The sequence below is a fragment of the Lithobates pipiens genome, unplaced genomic scaffold (genome assembly GCF_037356315.1).
Source record: "Lithobates pipiens isolate NorthernLeopardFrog02 unplaced genomic scaffold, aLitPip1_a1.2 Scaffold_13, whole genome shotgun sequence".
NCBI lineage: Eukaryota > Metazoa > Chordata > Amphibia > Anura > Ranidae > Lithobates > Lithobates pipiens.
This window is the reverse complement of record NW_027507718.1, coordinates 99,298,156-99,323,113: the sequence shown is the minus strand read 5'-3', so window position 1 is coordinate 99,323,113 and position 24,958 is coordinate 99,298,156. Positions and strand designations below refer to the sequence as shown.

The 24,958-nt window shown below is 43.8% G+C and overlaps 1 protein-coding gene across 2 annotated transcripts in view; it reads right to left on the bottom strand.

The window, feature by feature from the left end:
- Positions 1 to 21,032, bottom strand: part of INIP (INTS3 and NABP interacting protein) — a 32,420-nt gene extending 11,388 nt beyond the window's left edge. Inside the window, exons 1-2 of one of the 2 annotated variants that reach the window (XM_077475329.1) lie at positions 20,871 to 21,032; positions 133 to 235 (exon numbers count right to left, since the gene is read on the bottom strand). In XM_077475329.1, the coding sequence (XP_077331455.1) occupies positions 133 to 235; positions 20,871 to 20,907 (140 nt within the window). In that variant the 5' untranslated portion in view covers positions 20,908 to 21,032. Of the gene's footprint in view, positions 1 to 132; positions 236 to 20,854 lie in introns of both variants that reach the window. The other variant, XM_077475330.1, reaches the window with a different exon arrangement.
- Positions 21,033 to 24,958: the final 3,926 nt, after the last annotated feature.

The window sequence follows — 24,958 nt, the reverse complement described above, 5'->3', positions numbered from 1 at the left end:
TCTGTAGCTGGCACTCTCAATTTCTTTGAAAAATATTTTTCGGCACACTATGCTCAAAAGGTTGCCCACCCCATGTTTTATAACATAATGTTATGTTGCCATTTAACTACAAAAGCAGCAGATGTGCATTACCTTGCACCTGGGCTGTTGGTTCCAGACTGATTTTGAAGAAGCAATTTCCTCTTCTCTTTGTCGAGTTCTGCTAAAATAGCAACTCTGTTTTTGTTCGGAAAACCTGAAGAACAAACACAAATTCATGGAATGGGCAGGCAATTAAACTTCCTAGAAATTATCTTAGTTTGTTAAATGAAAAAAGAACCAGCGTAATTTGTATTGAAGACAAGATAAAGAACCAATTTAACATTTACAGCTATCGGGTTTAGAAGGGAATGTTATTTTATTAAAGATGCAGAGGACTATAGAAATAAAAATGATTGACAAACCTGACTGCAGTTATACAAAAATTAAATCTATGACAAAGCAATGACATTTATTCTGAACAACTAAATACCTTTGGTAAATGTGTATCAGTAGAATGCCAAATGCTGCAGTCATTATCACTACTGACCTACATAAGCAATGCAGCAAAGCTGGGAAGAAAATTTGTAATCAAGGCAGGTTGCAAAGGGCACTCATGGAAAAGTTAGATAGAGGCTATTATACTTTTACACGTTATAGCGCCAAAAAACATGCATGTATAGGCAATATTTTGTATTCTAGTTTTGGACAAATGTAAGAATAGTTAGCCCACTGTCAGGATATTTTTTGCTTTATCCTTGCTGGAGAGATTAACAGATTGAGGCCGGGGTCACACTGGTACGACACAACAGTCGTACCACTTTGGATCCAACTTTCCTCTGCGACTTGAAGTCTGACATGTGTCCAACTTCAATGAACAGGGATCAGACTTTGATCCCTGACAATACCAGGCACTGTGTCTGGTATGAATCTTTAGGGGGAACTCAACGCCAAATAAAAAAAAAAAAAAAAAAAACAATAAAAAAAAAAAACGGCATGGGTTCCCCCTCCAAGAGCATGGCAGGCCCTTCGGTCTGGCATAGATTTATGGATTTAAAGGGGAACCCCTCACGCTGAAAAGACAGGGTGGGAGTCGTCCCCCCCCCCCCAAAATCCACACCATACCCTTATCTGAGCACACAGCATGGTAGGTCAGAAAAAGGGGGTGGGAAGGAGCAAGCACCCCCCCCCTCCTGAACCCTACCAGGCCACATGCCCTCAACATGGGGGGTTGCTTTGGGGCAGAGGGGCCCTGTGACACCCCACCCCAAAGCACCCTGTGCCCATGCTGATGAGGACAAGCGCCTCTTCCCGACAATCCTGGACGCTGGTTGTCTGTGTCTGCAGATTCTCCCCTCCCCTATGTGAGAGTATGGGGTACCCTAACCATTCACCTGGAAAAAAAGTCTCTAAAATAAAAAGACAGCACAGAGTGTGTTAAAGTAATTAAGGCAGCTCTGGCATCTCTTCCAACTTCTTCCCCGCTGATGTCTTCTAGTCCTCTCCAGTTCTCTACTATCGCTCCGGTTTCTGCGCCCCCCCCCACCACAAAGCACCTTGTCATGTTGATGAGGACAACCCTAGCCGTTTGTTGTTGGTGTCTGCGGGCAGGGGGCTTAACGGAATCTGGAAGCCCCTTTTAACAAGAGGGCCCCCAGATCTCGGCCCCCACATTGTACCCCTACCCATTCACCTAAAAGTGTCAAAAATAAAACACATTACACGTGTTACACAGAGGGTTAGAAGACATCAGGGAAAAAGACCCAGTGAGGGGAGATGAACCGGCAGAAGAGCTGGAGTGGGGAGAAGAGATCGGAAGAGACGACAGAGCTGCTTAATAAATTACTTTAAAAACACGTGTAATGTGTTTTTTTTTTTTTTTTTTTTTTAGGTGAATGGGTAGGGATCTGGGGGCTTCCAGATTCCTCATCAACATGGAGACAAGATACTTTGGGGTGTGGGGGCACAGGGCCTCCTGCCCCAAAGCATCCACCCCCCATGTTGAGGGCATGCCGCCTGGTACGGTTCAGTAGAACTCGCTCGCCCCCACCCCCTTTCCTGACCTGTCGGGCTGTGTGCTTGGATAAGGGTCTGGTATGGATGTTGGGGGGGATCCCCACGCTGTGTTTTCGGCGTGGGGTTTCCCCTTAAAATCCATACCAGACTGGTATGCTCTTGGAGGGGGAAGCCATGCCATTTTTCTTTTTTTATTTGACGTGGAGTTCCCCTTCAAGATCATCAGAGCACAAGTCGCATGCCAAAGTCGAATCAGAGAGATGAGGGCAGTGGAGGAAGATGAGTGCAGAGGCGGGGGGGGATTGCTGCAGAAGCCAGAGTCACTCCCCTAACCCCTACACTGTATGTAGCTCACTCCTCAACCCTGCACACAGCGCACTTCTGAATACTGCACTTTGTATGTAGCTCACCCCTAAACCCTTCACTCTGTATGTAGTGCATTGCTCAACCCTGAACTGTGTACACAACACACCCCTGAACTCTGTAAATCACATACTCCTAAACCCTTCCCTCTGTATGTTGCACACCCCTAAATTATGCACTTTGTGTGTAGTGTGCTTCTGAACTCTACATACATAGTTTTTCAGCTACAACTGGCCCTTTGAGGGCAACCATAATGCTGATTTGTTTGACACCCCTGGTCTAAGGGCTTGTTCATACATGTGTTGATAATGAAAACTTAAGCAATGCTCATTAATGCACCGAAAGCATTTTGACACTTAAAGAAGAAAGCTTGTCAAACGTGCATGAAAGTGTTGTTTTTCTAGGGGGAAAATGCTTAGTGGGAAAGTGATGTAGAGGAAATGATCGCTTTCAGATGTGTTTAGGTTGTGGATGGATAGCAGGCATTTCTGTGATTTCTCTGTAAGGTGGAGTCTCAAAATTTGATCTCTGACACTTGGTTTGGCCCAGCTCATGATGATCATGGAAAGATCGGGTCACTTGCTGAGACACAAAATTGCTGGCCAAAATCAGTGTTTGGCTTCCCTTTGCCCTTTTAACCCAGAAACGTGCATCTTCCTTTCCCGTTGACCCACAAACAATATGCACAGCATTGGGGAGGAGGTGATGTCACCAGAATGAGGAGGAAGTGGAAAAGCACAGAAATTCAGGGCTTCAACTTGCCACTCTTCTGCATGTCCCTGGAAAGGTGACAATAGGGAACAATGTTGGGGTATGCAGTGTCAGAGTTGCTAGCTGACAGAAAGGTACACTGTGTGTGGGGTGTATTGTCAGGGGTGCTTAGTGTAGACCCAAATGAAAAAGCTATCTACTTGTAAGCCTGCAGGGAGGCTTCTCCAACTGAGTGCTACCCAATATGATGCATCAAGTGGACCATATTGCCCACTAAAAGGGGACTTTAGTTAGAATGGGAATAAAGGTCATTAGGATTAGGTTATTTGAAAAAATGTTTGGCCTTTAGGCCTCCTTCAGACCTATGCATTGTAGAAATGTGCATTTTATCACAACAGTAACACAAGGTATGCTGTGTGGTGCATTTTGTTGCCATTTATTTAGAATTGCATCCGAATGGCACATGCCAAACTGCATTTCAAAAATCTGCAGGTCTGTTTTCCCACTGTCACGCAAAGGTGTCCTAAAATGTCACATCTAATAATCGTTAGGAAAATGTATTTCCTAACTTTTTAGGTGGTTCGTTGTAGCAAAATTATACACAGGACTCTATAGACAGCCTGAAATGTTTAGAATAACAATACACTAATCTATAATGTTTGAACTAGGAGTAAGGATTTCTCACCTTTCCCCTAACTACCTTCTTCCTCCAAACATATCCCAATGTTCTTTATCTTTCATCATGTGTTAGCCTTCGTACACACAGTCGGATATTCCGATGGACAATGTCCGATAGGACCGTGTTGTCGGATAATCCGACAGTGTGTGGGCTCCATCGGAGTATCCGACAGACCAAGTTTTCCAACTTGTCTATAAAACTTTCTGACAACATGCTCCGATCGGACTTTGATCATGTGTAGAGAATTCCAATCGGACAAAGTGCCACGCATGCTCAGATCAAATTCCTAGACCAAAGCTATTGGCTACTAGCCTGAACGTAGCCCCATCGTAATGAAATAACGTCATCACGTTAAGTACGATCGGATTTTCTGACAACTTTGTCCGACTGTGTGTATGCAACAATTTCAGACAAAATCCTTTGGGCAAAATCCGGACAAAATCCGACGGATTTGGTTGTTGAAATGTCCAACCATGTGTACAAGGGCTTAAAAGTCTAGAGAACAGGGCCATTGTGTATTGTGGTGTTTTATCCTGAAGGAAAATTCCCTGAACAGTATTGAAAAGTGAGCCTGAGCATTGTGACAGGGGATTAGTCAGGTGCCTAAATACATTTGTTAGGCTTTGGGTGATAAATGGATGAACTCAAGTATGGCTGAATCGATAGAAACCTGCCACATCAAGCATTATCAATATTTCACGTATTGGTACGGTTTTGAGATTAGGATGTGACCAGCCTATATCAGGAATTCTTACTGCTGACCTAAAGAGAAACTTCACCCTTATCTTAAAAATTACAAAAAAGGCACCTTTAGAAATGTTTAGTAATGGTAATCTACAAACCCCCAAGGCCATTATCACTAAGGCTCCTTTCAAACTAGTGGAAAATTGGGCCCATCTCAAAAACTGACAGGGGGACCAAATCTGACTCTCCAGTCTCCTCTAAGGAGCGGTGGGTGTCTGGGTATGTGTCTACTGACACCTGCCGACATCCGATCCACTAAAAACAGACGGATGGGGATTCATACCCCATCCAACTGGAGGATCGGATCAGATGGCATTTGGGTGTAAATGGAAAGGCAGTCAGTTTATATCCGACCGCCCATAAAGAAGTGGCTGTGTCCACTCTGCATAAGTGGAGCGGAAAACGGACCAGCCATCTGCCTGCTTAGCGGGGATCAGCAGACAGATTCCTCGATGAGCAGGCAAACTGCAACGGAGCCCCATTCAGTAAGCAGAATGAATCAAAAATAAAGTCATTAGACACTCTGCACTTAACACAGGAGATAGTCCTTTTTTTACTTTGAGAATTATATACATATTACGGTATATAAAAACCCATGTTGTTGAACCAGTGTGCTAATGGACGTAAAATGAGAAGCCTGCGTCTCTTAATAGCAGTATATTTGTAGCTGAGTGCTGCACAAGTAGATTTAACAGAAACAGAAGAATGTTAATGATATAACATGTCTATTGTATTAAATCACTCATACTGTTGACATTTTGCTCAAATAAGTTTACAGAAATACTTGAAAAAAAAAAAAAAAGTACATAATGCACCTATAAAAACAGTCATGCAATAGTAATATCACAAGATGTACTCTAGCTATATCAGGGAATGTTAAGAGATCCATCACTGAAACCACAAAAACACCATACATATTTAACTGCCAGGTCAAAGTGGCAGGGCAGCAGAAGTGAGGATTGGTCGATATTACCAGACCAGGAGAACACGCAAATACATCTAATAAATACTCTATTTTTCCACTAAAACTAAAGTATTGATTCGTCAAGCACAAAGTGATTGTCAAGTCTATGAGAGAGCGGAGATAGGAGAGCACAGCTCTGGATCGATACAGGACTCAGGTAAGTATAAAAGGGGAGTGGGGGGGTGGACAGACACTAAAAGGTTTTGTACCCTAGTGGCGACATAACACATATAAACAAACATATTCGTTAGTATGGGACCCGGGCTGTGCGGTGCGCTGCGAGTACAAAGGGCAGTATGCATATTTGCGACCCCACTGAAAAAAGCCCAGTGCAGTGGGGCCACATATACAGTGCTGTAGAAAAGTATTTGCCCCCTTCCTGATTTATTTATTTTTTTGCATATTTTTCACACTTAAATGATTCAGATCAAACAAATTTTTATATTACACAAAGATAACCAGAGTAAAGCCAAGATGTAGATTTTAAATTATTTCATTTATTAAGGGTAAAAAAGCCGTTCAAACCTGCCTGGCCCTATGACAAAAAGTAATTGCCCCCTCCCATGCTGAATAATGAATGAACTGTGATTAACCACAATGTTTTGGAAAGCGGAGTTAAACTTCACTTGCCACGCCCAGGCCTGATTACTGTCAGACTTGTTGAATCAAGAAATCACATAAATAGAAGCTGTCTGACAAAGAGAAGCATACTAACAGATCACAAAAAGCCACACATGCCACAATCTAAAAAAATAAAAAATAAAAAAATAAAATCAAGAACAGATTAGAAACAAACATGTATTGGTCTAGGAATGGTTTTAAAGCCATTTCTAATGCTTTGGAACTCCAGTGAACCACAGGGAGAGCCATTATCCACAAATGGAGATAACGTGGAACAGTGGTGAACCTTCCCAGGAGTGGCTGACCTACAAGAATTACTCCAAGAGAATGACGACGACTCATCCAGGAGGTCATAAAAGAACCCAGAACAACATCTAAAAGAACTGAAGGCCTCACTTGCCTCAGGCAAGATCAGCATTCATGATTCAACAATAAGAAAGAGACTGGGCAAAAATGGCATCCATGGCAGAGTTCCAAGACCAAAGAAACTGCTGACCAAAAAGAACACAAAGGCGTATCTCACATTTACCAAAAATCTTGATTATCCCCAAAAATTTTTGCCAAATATTCTGTGGACTAATGAGACAAAATTTTAACTTTTTGGAAGGTGTGTGTCCCGTTACATCTGGCATAAAACTAATACAGCATTTCATAAGAAGAACATCATACCAACAGTCAGACATGGTGGTGGTAGCGTGATGGTCTGGGGCTGCTTTGCAGCTTTAGGACCATCCATACGGCTGGGTTCACACTGCTGCGAATCCGCTGCGGGTTCCCGCATCGCATACCTCCCGGCGGCAGTTCACACTGCCCTATGCGAACTGCTGGGAGTGTCAGTGAAATGTTAATGACACCCCCAGATCAGTTCGCATATCGCAGTGCGATCTGCAAACTTGGACAGGAATCATATGGCATGGTGTGAACACCCATGCGATCCGATTCTGCTGCGGACCAAAAAAAGGGTCCTGTGCGAGTTTGGGCCGAATGCGATGCAAATTCAGCCATACTATCTGTATGGCTGAACTCACATCACACAGAGATCGGATGTGATTTGCACTGCGGTGCGAATCACATCCAATCTCGTCACAGCAGCAGTGTGAACCCAGCCTAATCGATGGAAACAAGAAATCTGAGCACTACCAGAAAATCCTAAAGGAGAATGTCCGGCCATCAGTTTGTGACCTCAAGCTCAAGTGCACTTGGGTTATGCAGCAGGACAATGATCTAAAACACAACAGCAAGTCCACCTCCAAATGGTTCAAACAAACCAAAATTTAGGTTTTGGAGTAGCCTAGTCCAATCCCGGACTTAAATCCAATTGAGATGCTGTATCATGACCTTACACAGACCGTCATTGCTGGAAAACCCTCCAATGTGGCTGAATTAACACAATTCTGCAAAGAAGAGTGGGACAAAATTGCTACCCAGCAATGCGAAAGACTCATTGCCAGTTATCGCAAACGGTTGATTGCAGTTGTTGCGCCAAGGGTGGCACAACCAATTATTAGGTTTAGGGGCAACTACTTTTTCACATAAAGCCAGGCAGGTTTGGACAGCTTTTCTGCCTTAATAAATTAATCTGGATTTGAGTCATTTAACCACTTGCTGACCACCGCATGTAGATTTATGTCAGCAGAATGGCACGGCTGGGCAAATGGGTGTACAGGTACATCCCTTCGAATAAGTCGTCGTGTGCGCACCCCTCAACCCTACCGGGAGCTCCATGAGTAGGATTGCGAGTCCCGTGGACTCAATGTCCACGGGGATACCCACGATCCTCTTACGGAGCTGAAAAAACGGGGAGATGCTAATGTAAACATCTCCCCATTCTGCCTAGTGCCACTGATCATAGCTACCTGTGATCGGTGAGTGGTGATCAGTGAAGTGTCATTCGTAGCCACGCCCTTCCACAGTTAAGATCACGCCCCAGGACACACTTAACCCCTCCCTAGCCCCCTAATGGTTAACCCCTTCACTGCCATTCTTACAGTAATCAGTGCAATTTTATAGCACTGATCGCTGTAAAAATGACAATGGTCCCAAAAATGTGTCAAAATTGTCCGACGTGTCCGCCATAATGTCGCAGTCCCAATAAAAAAAAAAAATAAATAAAAAAAAAAAAAAAAAAAACGCAGATCGCCACCATTACTAGTAAAAGAAAAAATAATTTAATAATAAAAATGCCATAAAACAAACCACTTTATGTAGACGCTATAACTTTTGCGCAAACCAATCAAATGCTTATTGCGATATTTTTTACCAAAAATATGTAGAAGAATACATATTGGCCTAAACTAAGGAAATTTTCTTTTTATATATTTTTGGGGGATATTTATTATAGCAAAAAGTAAAAAATAATGCTTTTTTTTCAAAATTGTCGCTCTATTTTTGTTTATAGCTCAAAAAATAAAAACCGCAGGGGTGATCAAATACCACCAAAAGAAAGCTCTATTTGTGGGGCGGGGGAGGACGCCACGTCGCAAGACCACGCAATTGTCAGTTAAAGCAGTCAGTGCCGAATTGCAAAATGTGCTCTGGTATTTGGCCAACAAAATGGTCCGGGGCTGAAGCGGTTAAGTGTGACTAATATGCAAAAAATAAAAAATAAATATAAATCAGAAAGGGAGCAAATACTTTTTCACAGAATTGTATGCTTATCTCCCTATGTGGTGGGAACCCTCCGCACAGCGCGCTCCCAGCACAGAGACTGGGGTCGCCGAGAACCCTAGCCCTGTGCTTACGATCAGGACCTGGAACTCCCGACTCCGGGTCACCTAATTGCTGTGGTAGCCTCTGATTGGCTACCACAGTGATCGGTCATTGTGAACCCCAGTCCTGTTTCTCTCTCTCTGAATGGAGAGGCAGAGGGGAAAAAAAATGTGTATAAAAGAAAAAAAGAAAAAAAAATACCTAGATCAAGGTTTGATCTAGGTCAGTGCCAGAGTTAGTGCTTGGGTCAAAAGTCAGGGTCAGTATATTTTGGGCAGGAATTTTTTTTTAAATTGGCATTAGTGACATTTATTCTCAGTGTGTTTTAGGTAAGATGAAAAAAAAAAAAAAAAAGAAGTGCACTATTGTTTCTGGCTGTACTACGGGTACAAACAACAAATAACATACATGTAGCGGCCATAACCTGTTGCAGGGCGGCCTTGACTTTATGAGTTTACCAGTTACCTTCTCTTGGCCTGCTCTTCCGCTTCTAGGGGTTCCCAGGGTTGATACTCAACGATTTGAACACTGACACAGATAAAGTCCTCTTTAAAAGGTTTTATTTTGCAGTAAGAACTCTCAATTAACAGTCCCTTAGGGAACAGAGGGCACGGGTGAAGAACTCAGGCACCTTAACCTGGTCACAGGTCCTTGGTATTTTGCCGCTGTGAGAAGGAGATTGCGGTAACATCTCGTTACCGCTTAGTGTACACACCAAACACACTGATTACCCACCCCCCCTAATAAAGAGGAGTACCCAAGTACCTGTCACCAGCCCATCCAAGTACCCGAGTACCTGTCACCAGCCCATGGGGTAATTTTGGGGATAATTCCATTGTGCTGGTGCTCCATGACATTCAAAACTGTGATAGGTAGGAATGAAATGAGATGTGTAATTTATGCTCCTAGAACGCCTGAAGGTACTACTTCAATGTTGGGCCTCATTATATGGCCAGGCTGTGTAAGTCTCACACATGTGGTATCGCCATACTCAGGAGGAGTAGCAGAATGTGTTTTGGGGTGTAATTTTTGAGATATAGATTTATATATATATATATATATATATATATATATAAAATCTTATAAATGGACAACTTTGTGTAAAAAAAAAAAATAATTTTCATTTTCTTTCCATGTTTTCTGAAGATTTGTGTAAAAAAAAAATGAACTGTTCAAAAGACTCATAATGCTTCATAGAATATACTTTGGTGTGTTATTGGGCAATTCCATTGTCCTGGTGCTCCAGGGCCTTCACAAATGTAATAGGTGTCATTTCTGCTCCTAGAACCCCTGACGGTGCTCCCTGCCTGCTGGACCTCTCTGTGTGGCCAGGCTGTATACAAGTCCCGAGTGGTATCGGCATACTCAGGAAGAGTTGCAGAATGTATTTTGGGGTGTAATTGGAAGTATGCATATGCCGTGTGTGAGAAATAACTTGTTATTATGACAATTTTGTAAATAAAAAAAAAAAATAAAAAATTATTTTTCCCAAGAATTGTGGGAAAAAAAATTACAACTTCAAAAAACTCACCATGCCTCTTACTAAATACCTTGGACTGTCTACTTTTCAAAAAGGGGTCATTTGGGGGGGGGGGGGTATTTGTACTTTCCTGACATTTCAGAGCCTCAAGAAGTGAGATCAGTGCATCAGGTGTGATCAATTTTCAATGATTTGCACCATAGATTGTAGACTCTAACTTTCAAAGAGACTAAATAATATCCACTAATTTGGGTTATTTTTACCAAAGAGATGTAGCAGTATAAATTTTGGCCAAAATTTATGAACAAAAATGACTTATTTGCAAAATGTTATCATAGAAACTAAAAAAAAAACTAAACAAAAAGTGTGTTTTTTTCCTAAAATTTTCGCTCTTTTTTCACTTATGTCGCAAAAAATAAAAAAACCCAGTGGTGATTAAATACCACCAAAAGAAATCTCTATTTGTATGAAAAAAAATGATAAAAAAATTTTTTTGGTACAGTCTTGCATAATGAGTAATTACCATTCAAAATGTGAGAACGCTGAAAGCTAAAAATTGGTCTGGGAAGGAAGGGTGTATAAATGCCCTGTATTGAAGTGGTTAAAAAGAAATATGCTTAGGCATTAAGATTTGTTCTACCCTTAGACGTAAAAGGGGTTAAGGTTTAAAAAAAAAAAAAAAAAAAAAAAAGGAATGACTTTAGAACCACTTTAAAGCAGTATTAAACCCAAAAGAAAACATTGATTATTTTGCAGCTTACCAATTCATAGATGTGATAGCTACATTATTTTTGTTAGACTTTTTTTATTTATTTATTTACACCTGATCTGGCCAATAAAGCCGGTGTTCTGACAGATAGTGTCCTGCCATCATATAGTGTCCGCCCCGTACTGCGCATGCGGACGAAGCTTCGGAAAATCTACGAAGATGAACGACGCTTGCGCCGTGAGTGGAGGTGGTAGCCCCACCATCCAAGCGGACATAGGGTTGGGAAAATTAGAGGGCCCCTCGCGGGCTCGCTTCGCTCGGCTCTTTTATATTCCAACTCTATGTCCACTTGGATGGTGGGGATGTCCATCTTCGGGTATTTTCGGAATCTGTGTGTGCTGTGTACTGCGCAGTACACAGCGGACACTATCCGATGGGGGACAGTATATGATAGGACACCGGCCATACATGGGTTGAATTCTGAACGAATTTTCTTTCAAGAATCATAATTATGAATTTTCATTCTAATTTCGCACCATTAGTAGGCCGCAGCAATGGTTGATTTTCACGCGGCCATTAAATTTGGGTGATCGGGCATGTTGGAATTTTTTTTAAAAACAAATTTCTTATCAATGTTGGGAGAATTGTGTGAGAAATATAATTGAAAAAGAAAATGTGCATGAGCTGTGACCTGGAAAGAAAAGAAGATTCCCGGCCATGAAATTTGAAAGGTGAAATTGAAGGCTTGGGTTGGTGGAATTCTAAATCAATGGTAGTACCATCAGATTACAAAACGCATAAAATTTCTGGATTTTTGAAAATTTGTTCGGAATTCAAAAAAAAAAAAAAAAAAGTCAAAATGTCTCAGACGTAAAGATGGGTAGAGGTTCACGAGTATGAAAAACTGTATCTAAAAAACGTCAGAAAAATGTTCCTCAATGTAAAATGACAAAGACTAAGTATATGATCATCTATAGTACATAATATCATCCACAGATTCTGAGAATCTGGAGAAATCTCTGTGCAGGGGACAAGGTTGAAACACAAAATATTGGATGCCCGTGATCTTCAAACCCTCAGACTACACTGCATTAAAAACAGACATGATTGTGAAGGACATCACTGTATGAGCACAGGAATACTTCTAAAAATCATTGTTTGTGAACACATGCCATCCAAAAATGCAAGGCAAAGTTTTTCCCCTCTCTCCTAAACAAAAACAAAGCAACTAACTCTTGCAGCAGGGCTGTAATTTTCCTGGAGTTGGGCTTCATATAGTCGGTATCTGCCCAGAAGCCTGGACCGGCAGCTGGCTCCGCCTTTCAGCAAGCTGCTGAGAGCTTGAGCCAGCCGTTCCCCACCCCCAAGTCTAGTGCTGAGTGATTAGTGGTCTTATGCCCCATACACACTATCCGTTTTTCTGCTGAGTTTTACCATCAGATTTACCAAAACCATATACCGTATTTATTGGCGTATAAAACGCACCCTTTCCCCCTAAAATCAGGGGGAAATTGGGGGTGCGTGTTATGTGCCAACCCCCCCACTATTTTTAACCCTGTCGCTCTCTGTGGCTTCAGGGTATTTTCGGCCGTTCGACGGCTTTCGGAAAGCCAAAAGCCGACGAGAACGGCCGAGTGTGGCCGAAAATAGGCGAGAACGGGCGAAAATAGCCGAGAATGGCCGAAAATACCCGAAAGCCGCCGAGAACTACCGAGCGCCGCCGAGATGCACAGGACATCCGTTCTGTATCTCGGCGGCACCATTTTTAAATGGCAAAGCCACAGACAAAACTGCAAATGACTGACAAGGCTAAATGCAAGGCTGCAAATGACACTGACAAGGCTGCAAATGACACTGACAAGGCTGCAAATGACACTGACAAGGCTGCAAATGACACTGACAAGGCTGCAAATGACACTGACAAGGCTGCAAATGACACTGACAAGGCTGCAAATGACACTGACAAGGCTGCATTGATGGGCATTTAAATGTAAGGTTTTTTTTCCTTAAACTTCCCTCCGAAAAGTTTTTTTCTTTTAAATTCCCTCCTAAACTTGGGGTGCGGGTTATATGCCGATAAATACAGTAATATGAGGTCAAACCTTAGGAGTTTCAATTTGTATGCAATCAGACAGGCCCTTGCACTACATGGTTTCGGTAAATCTGAAGGAAAAAAATCTGCAGAAAATCTGATAGTGTGTATGGGGCTTTAGAGGTAGTGGGGGATTGATGCAACTTGGATCAGTGCTGCAGTCATCTGGGTAAGTATGATTGTTTATTTCTTTCTAATCCCATACTTCTCTTTTAAGTATTAATAAAGAGCATTCATCACCTGTACAATATATTGCATTATTATTGCCAACATATTTTTCTTACTTTGAAAATGTGTACATATCCTGAATTCTATCCCTGTAGCTGCAGGTTGTAGCTGTTGTTTTTTTGGCTCTTTGTACGCACCTCTGTTTTGTTGGACAGCTTCTTTTTTTCAGATGGGCGCCGACACCTGTCTTGCGTGCAGGCTCCCTATATTATTGTACCTGCATCCATCCCAGGCTGCACGCAGGCAGCTTATAGGGGTGAATGCAGATGCAGCAGCTGTAAAGACAGAGTCACATGTCAAACTTTGACATAAGGGCAGTTAAAAATCTATTACTGGGGGACGCTGACAAACAAAGTCGGCTTTGCTAATGCTACGGACAGACTGCATCATACAATGGGGAAAATAATTATTTGATCCCCTGCTGATTTTGTAAGTTTGCCCACTTACAAAGAAATGAAGGGTCTATAATTGTTAGCATATGTGTATTTTAAATGATAGAGACAGAATATCAACCAAAAATCCAGAAACAAAAACATGATACATATGTTATAAATTGAGTTGCAGTTCAGTGAGCAAAATAAGTACTAGATCCCCTATGAACCAACAATAATTCTGGCTCCAGTCTTGCCAACCGGCTCACGCTGATATACGTCGGCAGAAGGGCATGTACAGGCAGATTAACATACCTGTACGTTGCCCTTTAAGAAGCGGTTTGCGGGCACACGTGCCCACCGCAGTGAGTGTGATCGTGGGTATACCGGAAAAATGCTAATGTACAGTCAGGTCCATAAATATTGGGACATCAACACAATTGTAATATTTTTGGCTCTATACACCACCACAATGTATTTGAAACTAAACAAGATGTGCTTTAAAGCGGGAGTCCACCGGGACTCCGCGTTTTTTTTTTTTTTTTTTAAAGCCAGCAGCTACAAATACTGCAGCTGCTGACTTTTAAAATAGTGACACTTACCTGTCCAGCGCGCCCGCGATGTCGGCACCCGAAGCCGATCGCTAGGTCGTCTGTCGGGTCCTGCCGCCGCCATCTTGGGTATGGGAATCAGGAAATGGAGCCTTTCGGCTTCATTTCCCGGTTCCCTACTGCGCATGCGCGAATTGCGCTGCGCAATAAGGACGCTCCCCGCTGCCTCTGGGAGCTGTGTGTTTCCCAGCAGGCAGCGGGCACTTGCGGAAAGGGGCGTAAGTTACGTCCCTTTCCGCAGAGAGCTGTCCCGGAAGTGGGTGCAGTTACCTGGATTATCCAGGTAACTGCCCCCCCCTCCCCCCTGAAAGGTGCCGATTGTGGCACCGGAGGGGGGGAGGGTTCCGATGAGCGGAAGGTCCACTTTAGGGTGGACCTCCGCTTTAACGGCAGACTTTCAGCTTTAGGCTGGGTTCACACTGAAGCGATGCGGGAACGCCGCGAATCCGCCTCCCGGCGGCAGTTCACACTGCCCTATGCGAACTGCTGGGAGTGTCAGTGAAACGTTAATGACACCCCCAGATCAGTTCGCATATCGCAGTGCGATCTGCAAACTCGGACAGGAATCGGATCGCATGGTGTGAACACCCATGCGAGCCGATTCTGCTGCGGACCAAAAAAAGGGTCCTGTGAGAGTTTGGGGCGGGTGCGATGCAAATTCAGCCATACTATCTGTATGGCTGAACTCGGATCGCACAGAGATCGGATGCAATTTGCACTGCAGTGCGGTGCGAATCGCATCCGGGTCTCCCAGCCGCAGCAGTGTGAACCCAGCCTAAATTTGAGGGTATTTACATCCAAATCAGGTGAACGGTGTAGGAATTACAACAGGTTGTATATGTGCCTCCCACTTTTTAAGGGACCAAAAGTAATGGGACAATTGGCTGCTCAGCTGTTCCATGGGCAGGTGTGTGTTATTCCCTCATTATCCCATTTACAAGGATCAGATAAAAGGTCCAGAATTCAAGTGTGCCATTTGCATTTGGAATCTGTTGCCGTCAACTCTCACTATGAGAAAATCAAACCCATCAGAGAGATCGCAAAAACATTAGGTGTGGCTAAATCAACTGTTTGGAACATCCTTAAAGGGATTGTAAAGTGAATTTTTTTTTTTTTTTTTTTTAAATAACAAACATGTTATACTTACCTCCACTGTGCAGCTCGTTTTGCACAGAGTGGCCCCGAACCTGCTCTTCTGGGGTCCCTCGGCGGCTGTCTCGGCTTCCTCCCGCAGGTGCTTCTCACGTTCATGCGAGCTCCCTCACATGGTGAGAAGCATCTGCGGGCGCGCTCCCGTGATACACTTGGCGGCTATAGCCGCTCACTGTATCACACGGCCCCGGCGCTCCACGTCAGTGGATGTGATTGACAGCAGCGCGAGCCAATGGTTGCGCTGCTTTCCATCCATCCACTCCAGCCAATCAGCGACCAGGCTGAACGGTGGAAAGGACGTCGGGGGACGAGCGCGGGACTTTCGAGGGGTGAGGTAAGTAAAACGGGGGGGCTGGGGGCGCAGGCACTGTCAGATGTTTCTTCACCTTAATGCATAGATTGTATGCATTAAGGTGAAAAAACATTTACCTTTACAACTCCTTTAACCGCTTGCCTACTGGGACTTAAACACTCCTCCTGCCCAGACCATTTTTCAGCTTTCGGTGCTCTCACACTTTGAATGACAATTACTCAGTCATGTAACACTGTACACAAATTAATTTCTTCTCCTTTTTTCCCCACAAATAGAGCTTTCTTTTGGTGGTATTTGATCATCTCTGTTTTTTTTATTTTTTGCGCTATAAATGAAAAAAGACCTAAAATTTTGGGGGGGAAAAAACGAATTTTTCTTTGTTTCTCTGATAAAATTATGGAAATTATAAATTTTTCTTCATAAATTTTGGCCACAATTTATACTGCTACATATCTTTGGTAAAAATAACCCAAATTAGTGGATATTATTTGGTCTTTGTGAAAGTTAGAGTCTACAAGCTGCGGTGCGAATCATTCAAAATTGATCACATCTGATGTATTGGTGGCCGATCTCATTTCTTGTGACCCGAACAAGTCAGGAAAGTACAAATACCCCCCAAATTACCCCTTTTTGAAAGTAGACATTCCAAGGTATTTACGGTAGTAAAGAGGCATGGTGAGCTTTTTGATCTTGTCATTTTTTCCCACAATTCTTTGCAAAATGAAGAATTTTTTTTCCCCACAAAATTGTCATTGTAATAGGTTATTTCTCTCACATGGCATGTGTATACCACAAATGACACCCCAAAATAAATTCTGCTACTCCTCCTGAGTATTACAATACCACATGTGTGGGACTTTTTCACAGCTTGGCCACTTAGAGAGGCCCAAAATGCAGGGAGCGCCATCATGTGTTCTAGGAGCATAAATTACACATCTAAATTGTTGACTACCTATTACACTTTTGAAGGCCCTGGAGCACCAGGACAATGGCACTGATGCAGATGGCACTGATACGTGGCACTGATGACAGATACCACTAATATGGGGCACTGATGACAGATGGCACTAATATGTGGCACTGATGACAGATGGCACTTATACGTGGCACCGATGACACGTGACAATTATGACAGATGGCACTAATACGTGGCATTGATGACACGTGACACTGACGGGTGGCACTGATGAAAAATGGCACTGTTTTTTTTATGACCGCTGCAGCCGTTCATCTCTCCCTCCTCACACGCTGTCTGTAAACCATTGGTGAGCCTCAAAAAACAGGAAAGCCAGATTAGAGTTTGCCAAACAACATCTAAAAAAAGCCTTCACAGTTCTGGAACATCATCCTATGGACAAACGAGACCAAGATCAACTTGTACCAGAGTGATGGGAAGAGAAGTGTATGGAGAAGGAAAGGAACTGCTCATGATCCAAAGCATACCACCTCATCAGTGAAGCATGGTGGTGGTAGTGTCAAGGCGTGGGCATGTATGGCTGCCAGTGGAACTGGTTCTCTTATATTTATTGATGATGTGACTGCTGACAAAAGCAGCAGGATGGATTCTGAAGTGTTTCGGGCAACATTATCTGCTCATATTCAGCAAAATGCTTCAGAACTCATTGGACGGCACTTCACAGTGCAGATGGACAATGACCCGAAGCATACTGCGAAAGCAATCAAAGAGTTTAACCACTTGCTTACTAGGCCATTAAACCCCCCTCCTGCCCAGACCAATTTTCAGCGCTGATGCACTTTGAATGACAATTGCGTGGGCATACAACACTGTACCCAAATTAAATTTTTATCATTTTTTTCCCCACAAATAGACCTTTCTTTTGGTGGTATTTAACAGCTGGGAGTTTTATTTTTTGCTAAACAAACAAAAAAGATGCAAAATAAAAAAAAATAAAAAAATCATGTTTAATAGTTTGTTATAAAATTTTGCAAACAGGTCATTTTTCTCCTTCATTGAAGTGCGCTGATGAGGCGGCACTGGTGGTCACTGATAGGCATAGTTAAGGCGGCACTAATAGGCACAGATAAGGCGGCACTGACAGGCACAGATAAGGCGGCACTGATGGGCACAGATAAGGTGGCACTGATGGGCACAGATAAGGTGGCACTGATAGGTACCACTGATAGATGGGACTGATGGGCACTGATAGGTGGCTCTGATAGGTGGCACTGCTGGGCACTGGTAGATGACACTGATGGGCATGGATATGTGGCACTGGGGTGCAGCACCGTTGTTGAGGCAGATTGTGGGCACTGATGGGTGGCACTTATTTATTCCTGAGGTGGCACTGGCAGGGGGCAGGTGGGCACTAGTAAGCTGGCCGTGATCAGTCCCGATCACGGCCGCCGGTGATCGGCTCTTTTTTCTTCTCCTCGCGAGGAAAAATAGCCGATTACCGGCTCCGTTGTATCACATGATCAGCTGTCATTGGCTGACAGCTGATCACGTGGTAAGGGGTCGGGATCGACCCCTTGCTCGGATCCGTGATCAGGCGAGTCTCATAGACTCGCCGATCACAGGGCGTGCAGGCCGCTCGTGCACGGGACGACGTCAATAGACGTAGTCCTGGCAAAGGTGGTCCGCGCTGTAGCCGTCATTTGGCTATCGCGCGGATCTCTAGTGGTTAAGGGAAAGAAGGGGAATGTTATTCAATGGCCAAGTCAATCACCTGACCTGAATCCGATTGAGCATGCATTTCACTTCCTGAAGACAAAACTGAAGGCAAAATGTCCCAAGAACAAGCAGAAACTGAAGACAGTTGCAGAGGTCTGGAAGAGCATCACCAGGGATGAAACCCAGTGTCTGGTGATGTCTATGCGTTCCAGACTTCAGGCTGTAATTGACTGCAAAGAATTTGCAACCAAGTATTAAAAAGTGAAAGTTTGATGGATGATTGTTAATCTGTCAGATTACTTTTGGTCCCTTAAAAAGTGGGAGGCACATACAGTATAAAAACTGTTGTAATTCCTACACTGTTCACCTGATTTGGATGTAAATACCCTCAAAAAAAATAAAATAAATAAATAAATAAAATCGCTGATCGCCACCATTACTAGTAAAAAAAAAATGTATTAATAAAAATGCCATAAAATGATCCCCCGATTTTGTAGACGCCATAACTTTTGTGCTAACTAGGGCTGAAACGATTAATCGACATTATCGATAACAATCGATAATGAAAACCGTTGTCAACGATTTTCATTATCGATTAGTTGGTCCGCACCATGCGATCTGTGGAGCGGTCTGTGGCAGCGGCCTTAGGAAAGACCGCGGCTTCGGCCTACCCCCGGAGATGGCGGCCATCTTGACACACCCGGCGGCGGCGAGCTGCGCGCTGACGTCACCCCCATCCCAAGTTGTTCAGCCTGTGTCAGCCCAAGTGAATTCTGGAGAAGTCCCGCTGGATGCCTTGCCTGGGTTGTAAATTTTTCTGCGACCCATGAAAAAAAAACTAACCCCGTCACTTCTGGTGCGGCTCCGTCACTGAAACAGCTGACGCGCATGCTCCACTTCAATGCCATTTACAGCGCATGCGCAGGATATTTCTTTAGCGGTGGACAAAAATGATGGACTCAAGCGGGCGGAGATAGATGGTTAGAACATCAGCAGCAGCCCCGCCCACCCAATTAACATGCCCCCGAATCGCGCATGCGCGGGATATTTGTTTACTTGTCGAGAAAAATTATGGACGCAAGCTGCTATTAACAATGCATGTGCGGGATATTTGTTTAGCGGTCGAGAAAAATTATGGACTCAAGCGGGCGGAGACTTGCTGGGAAGGAGAGATAGAGCGTAGCTTGGAGAGGGGGGGTGGGGCCCCGTGCATAGCACTGACTACATGTACAGTACATTGTTCTGCCAATAAATACGCCTCACTGTGCCCAGAAAGTACTCTACATGTAGTCAGTGCTATGCACGGGGCCCCGCTCCCCTCTCCAAGCTCCATCTCTCCCTCCCAGTAAGTCTCCGCCCGCTTGAGTCCATAATTTTTCTCAACCGCTAAACAAATATCCCGCGCATGTGCTGTTAATAGCACTTGCGTCCATAATTTTTCTCGACCAGTAAACAAATATCCCGCGCATGCGCGATTCGGGGGCATGTTAGTGGGGTGGGCGGGGGGCTGCTGATGTTCTAACCATCTGTCCAGCTCCGCCCGCAAGTCTCTGCCCACTTGAGTCCATAATTTTTCGCTAAAGGAATATCCTGCGCATGCGCTGTTAATAGCATTGAAGTGGCGCATGCGCGGTAAAGGGCCGCCGTCAGCTGTTTCAGTGACGGAGCCGCACCGGAAGTGACGGGGTTCGTTTTTTTCATGGGTCCCAGAAAAAATGACAACACCTGTCCTCATTCAAAACTTCTTTTAAGCAGGTACCACTACATATATTAGCTAATCTAATCACTAACTACTATCTATTAGATAGTAGTTAGTTATTATCTAATCCTACCCCGGATATCTCCTAAAACTACACGGTTTAGGAGATATCTCCTGTATTTGCATGTGCCGATATCATCGGCACATGCGCACTGACACAAACTGAAGCAAGGGCACATGTGTGGCGTTGCTTCAGTGAGTGTGCCGTTACCGTGCGCATGCATGGGGGTGTGATTGGCCAGAGCCGCGATACCCAGAAGTAACCCCCGGGAGTAACGTCAGCCGCCGAAGCGGTGTACGGGGCACCGCAGCGAGGGCTTCGATCTCAGGTGAGTATTAAATAATGAGCTAGTATGCTAAGCATACTAGCTCATTATGCCTTTGTCTTGCAGGTGTTTACTTTTTGTTTTTAAAGTGGGTTTACAACCACTTTAAAGATGCAGTTTTACCACACTCTTAAACGCAGCCATACAGCCAGAGGGGGTTTTGCATGCTGTGGTGTTTTGCACTTTGGCAAATTTAAATGTCAAGCTGCAAGCACAACCATCTGTCGAACTTGTCCATTCGCGTCAATAGGGGCCCCTTTTGCCTTTACGTTTCAATGTCGCCTGCTGTAGTGTTACCGAACCATCAGAGGAGGGAACACCATGAAGAAGCTTCTATGTAAACAATGAGCACTTACTGCACATCCACATTACCTGCTGCCGGTGGTGGTGGTGGCGCCGCTGCCGCCATATTGTTCAGCCTCTGACTAGAGGAGGGGGCGGGTTTAGGGTTGCTTGGCAACCCGAGAACGCCGCTGCCGACATTGCCCTCTCCCCAAAATGTTCGTGAAGAATTACAACGGATATTAACGATCGGGAAATCACTCTTGGCATGTTTTTTTTAGTAGCGCCCTCTGCTGTAGCATCGTTTGCTTACTACACGTGCGGGATTGATGCCCTGAGCAAAAATGGCCGGCGCCATATTAACGCAGAACTAATTTTGTCATAGAGCTTTACGGAAACGCTCTTTGGTGAAACGAGAAAGTTTGTATTACTAGCGCCCTCTACTGGTAATGTTGACAAATCTGAGTATTACTCAAAATTCTGATCTCGCTTAGTAAATAGTTTTAGCTTTAGGTAGAGGTTTTATCTACTTGCTTGGGCATTTTTTTGAAAATAGATGTAAGTTTTTTTTTTTAACTGTATCCAAACCATTTAAAGCGGGAGTCCACCGGGACTCCGCGTTTTTTTTTTTTTTTTAAAAGCCAGCAGCTACAAATACTGCAGCTGCTGACTTTTAAAATAGTGACACTTACCTGTCCAGCGCGCCCGCGATGTCGGCACCCGAAGCCGATCTGTAGATCGTCACTCGGGTGCTGCCGCCTTTCGGCTTCATTTCCCGGTTCCCTACTGCGCATGCGCGAGTTGCGCTGCGCAATAAGGACGGTCCCCGCTGCCTCTGGGATCTGTGTGTTTCCCAGCAGGCAGCGGGGCACTTGCGGAAGGGGGCGTAATCTACGCCCCTTTCCGCAGAGAGCTATCCCGGAAGTGGGTGCATTTACCTGGATTATCCAGGTAACTGCACCCCCCTCCCCCCTGAAAGGTACCAATTGTGGCGCCGGAGGGGGGGAGGATTCCGTTGAGCGGAAGGTCCATTTTAGGGTGGACCTCCGCTTTAAGCTTTTAATGAGGTGGAGGAATACTATAAACCATACCTCCCAACATTCTGAGATAGGAATAAGGGATACCTATCAGCAAAAGTATGCAAGCATAGGACACACCTCTTGACCCACCCCCTTAAAGGAGACGTGCACAAAAAAAACAAGATTGGTTAAATGCACAAGTGCTTTTTTTTACGACTACTATTGCTTTATATTGGCTTTTGGAAATTACAAATGCAACAATTTAGAAATCAGACGAAAGATTTAGCACTGGGAAACACTTTTTGATAGATAAAAAATAAATTTTATATACATCTTAATAGATCAGACCAAAATGAGGGACAAATGAAGAGGTATGAGGGACAGAGGGACATTGCTCCGAATCAGGGACAGTCCCTCGAAATCAGGGACAGTCGGGAGCTATGTATAAACTCTGCCTGCTTTTTATTGCTTTACAAATCCCCAGTGGGAATATTTCTGCTCACTTCCTTCATATGCGTTGCTCCCTTGTTGGCGGGATGAGCTAGGTGTCACTCCATTCTTGACAAGTGATATCCTGTAGGGATGAGCCTGCGGTTTGAGTCGAATGTAAGTTCGTCTCGAACATCGGGTGTTTGTTTGTCCTATAACAAACCGAACATATGGGGCATCGCAGGAAATTTGAGCGCCGCGGAATGCCCCATGATGCACTGCGAGATCACAGTGCATTGCTGTATGATGTTTGGCCAAAGCATGCACCTGACCTGCATGCTTTGGCCAATCACAGAGCGCTCTGCTGAGAGAGCCATATTTGGCCAAAGGCAAAGTGCCTTTGGGAAAACATGGCTCAGGGGGACTAAGTCCACGCTCAACACTATATAAGGCAACTTACATAGCAGACATGTATTGTATGCGTGGACGGAGATAGATTGAGCTTGATTAAGCAGTCAGGTTAGTTAGTGGCAGTGTATTTGATATATAATATATATATATATATATATATATATATATATATATATATATATATATATATATACAGTATCTCGCAAAAGTGAGTACACCCTCACACTTTTGTAAATATTTTATTATATCTTTTCATGTGACAACACTGAAGAAATGACACTTAACTACAATGTAAAGTAGTGAGTGTACAGCTTGTATAACAGTGTAAACTTGCTGTCCCCTCAAAATAACTCAACACACAGCCATTAATGTCTAAACAGCTGGCAACAAAAGTGAGTACACCCCTAAGTGAAAATTTCCAAATTGGGCCCAAAGTAAATATTTTGTATGGCCGCCATTATTTTCCAGCACTACCTTAACCCTCTTGGGCATGGAGTTCACCAGAGCTTCACAGGTTGCCACTAGAGTCCTCTTCCACTCCTCCATGATGACATCACAGAGCTAGTGGATGTTTGAGACCATGCGCTCCTCCAGCTTCCGTTTGAGAATGCCCCACAGATGCTCAATAGGGTTTAGGTGTTGAGACATGCTCGGCCATTCCATCACCTTTACCCTCAGCTTCTTTAGCAAGGCAGTGATTGTCTTGGAGGTGTGTTTGGGGTCATTGTCATATTGGAATACTGCCCTGCGGCTCAGTCTCTGAAGGGAGGAGATCATGCTCTGCTTTAGTATGTCACAGTACATGTTGGCATTCATGGTTCCCTCAATGAACTGTAGCTCCCCAGCGCCAGCAGCACTCATACAGCCCCAGACCATGACACTCCTACCACCATGCTTGACTGTAGGCAAGACACACCTGTCTTTTTACTCCTCACCTAGTTGCTGCCACACACGCTTGACACAATCTGATACAAATATGTTTATCTTGGTCATATCAGACCACAGGACATGGTTCCCATAATCCATGTCCTTAGTCTGCTTGTCTTCAGCAAACTGCAGGTTTTCTAGTGTATCATCTTTAGAAGACGCTTCCTTTTGCGATAACAGCCATGCAGACCAATTTGATGCAGTGTGCGACGTATGGTCTGATCACTGACAGGCTGTCCCCCAACCCTTCAACCTCTGCAGCAATGCTGACATCACTCATACGTCTATTTCCCAAAGACAACCTCTGGATATGACGCTGAGCACATGCACTCAACTTCTTTAGTCGACCATGGTGAGGCCTGTTCTGAGTGGAACCTGTCCTGTTAAACCGCTGTATGGTCTTGGCCACCATGCTGCAGCTCAGTTTCAGGGTCTTGGCAATCTTCTTATAGCCTAGGCCATCTTTATTTAGAGCAACAATTCTTTTTTTCAGATCCTCAGAGAGGTCTTTGCCATGAGGGGCCATTTTGAACTTCTAGTGAACAGCATGAGAGAGTAAGAGCTATAACAACAAATTTAACACACCTGCTCCCCATTCACACCTGGGACCTTGTAACACTAACAAGTCATATTCTGACTCCGATTATTGTAAAGCGTTTTATCCCTTGTGAGACCTCTATGCCTGGCCTGTATAAGCTATAATCACTGAGGACTATCCTCATCAGATAGTTTGAACTCACCAAATACTGATTACATCCACAGAGGTGCTTTTATTCTGAACATCAGGTTACAGCAGATGACAGGATACAAACAGATGAATAGGTTGTAGGATTTATGCGGTCAAAATATGATATTGTCTGTAGCTTACAATGCAGAATACATGTGCCCTGCTACATGTGGCTTGTAGCTGCATCCATGCCCCAGGAAGTACAAAACTCAGGAAGAAGGGTGGAAAATTACATACAAAGGAAATGTGTCATAACATCGGGAAAGGAAACATGAGAAAAACGAGAAAAACAAGTGCATTAACACAAAAGGTCACTAGATGGCAGCATGTGAACTAAATATAAACGTCCATAGAAAATGGTTAGGAAAAAAGTCTATATAAATTCTATGCCCAGTTGGGGCAGCACACTCCCCATCTGACATGGTAAATGTCACTATATACATCAGAATGGTAGTTATGCAACTGCAAATAACAAACAGTGTAATTTGCTAGATGTCTTAAATACCTGAAAGACATAAAAAAGAATATGCATATAATGCAAAAACAATAACTCTAAATATAAGGCTTCAAGCAGTGGCGCCCCCCCCCCCCCCCCCCTGTAGTCACAGAAAAAAAAAAAAAAAAGTAAAAAAAAAAATAGGCCCTTTAAGACATTTTTTTTAAAA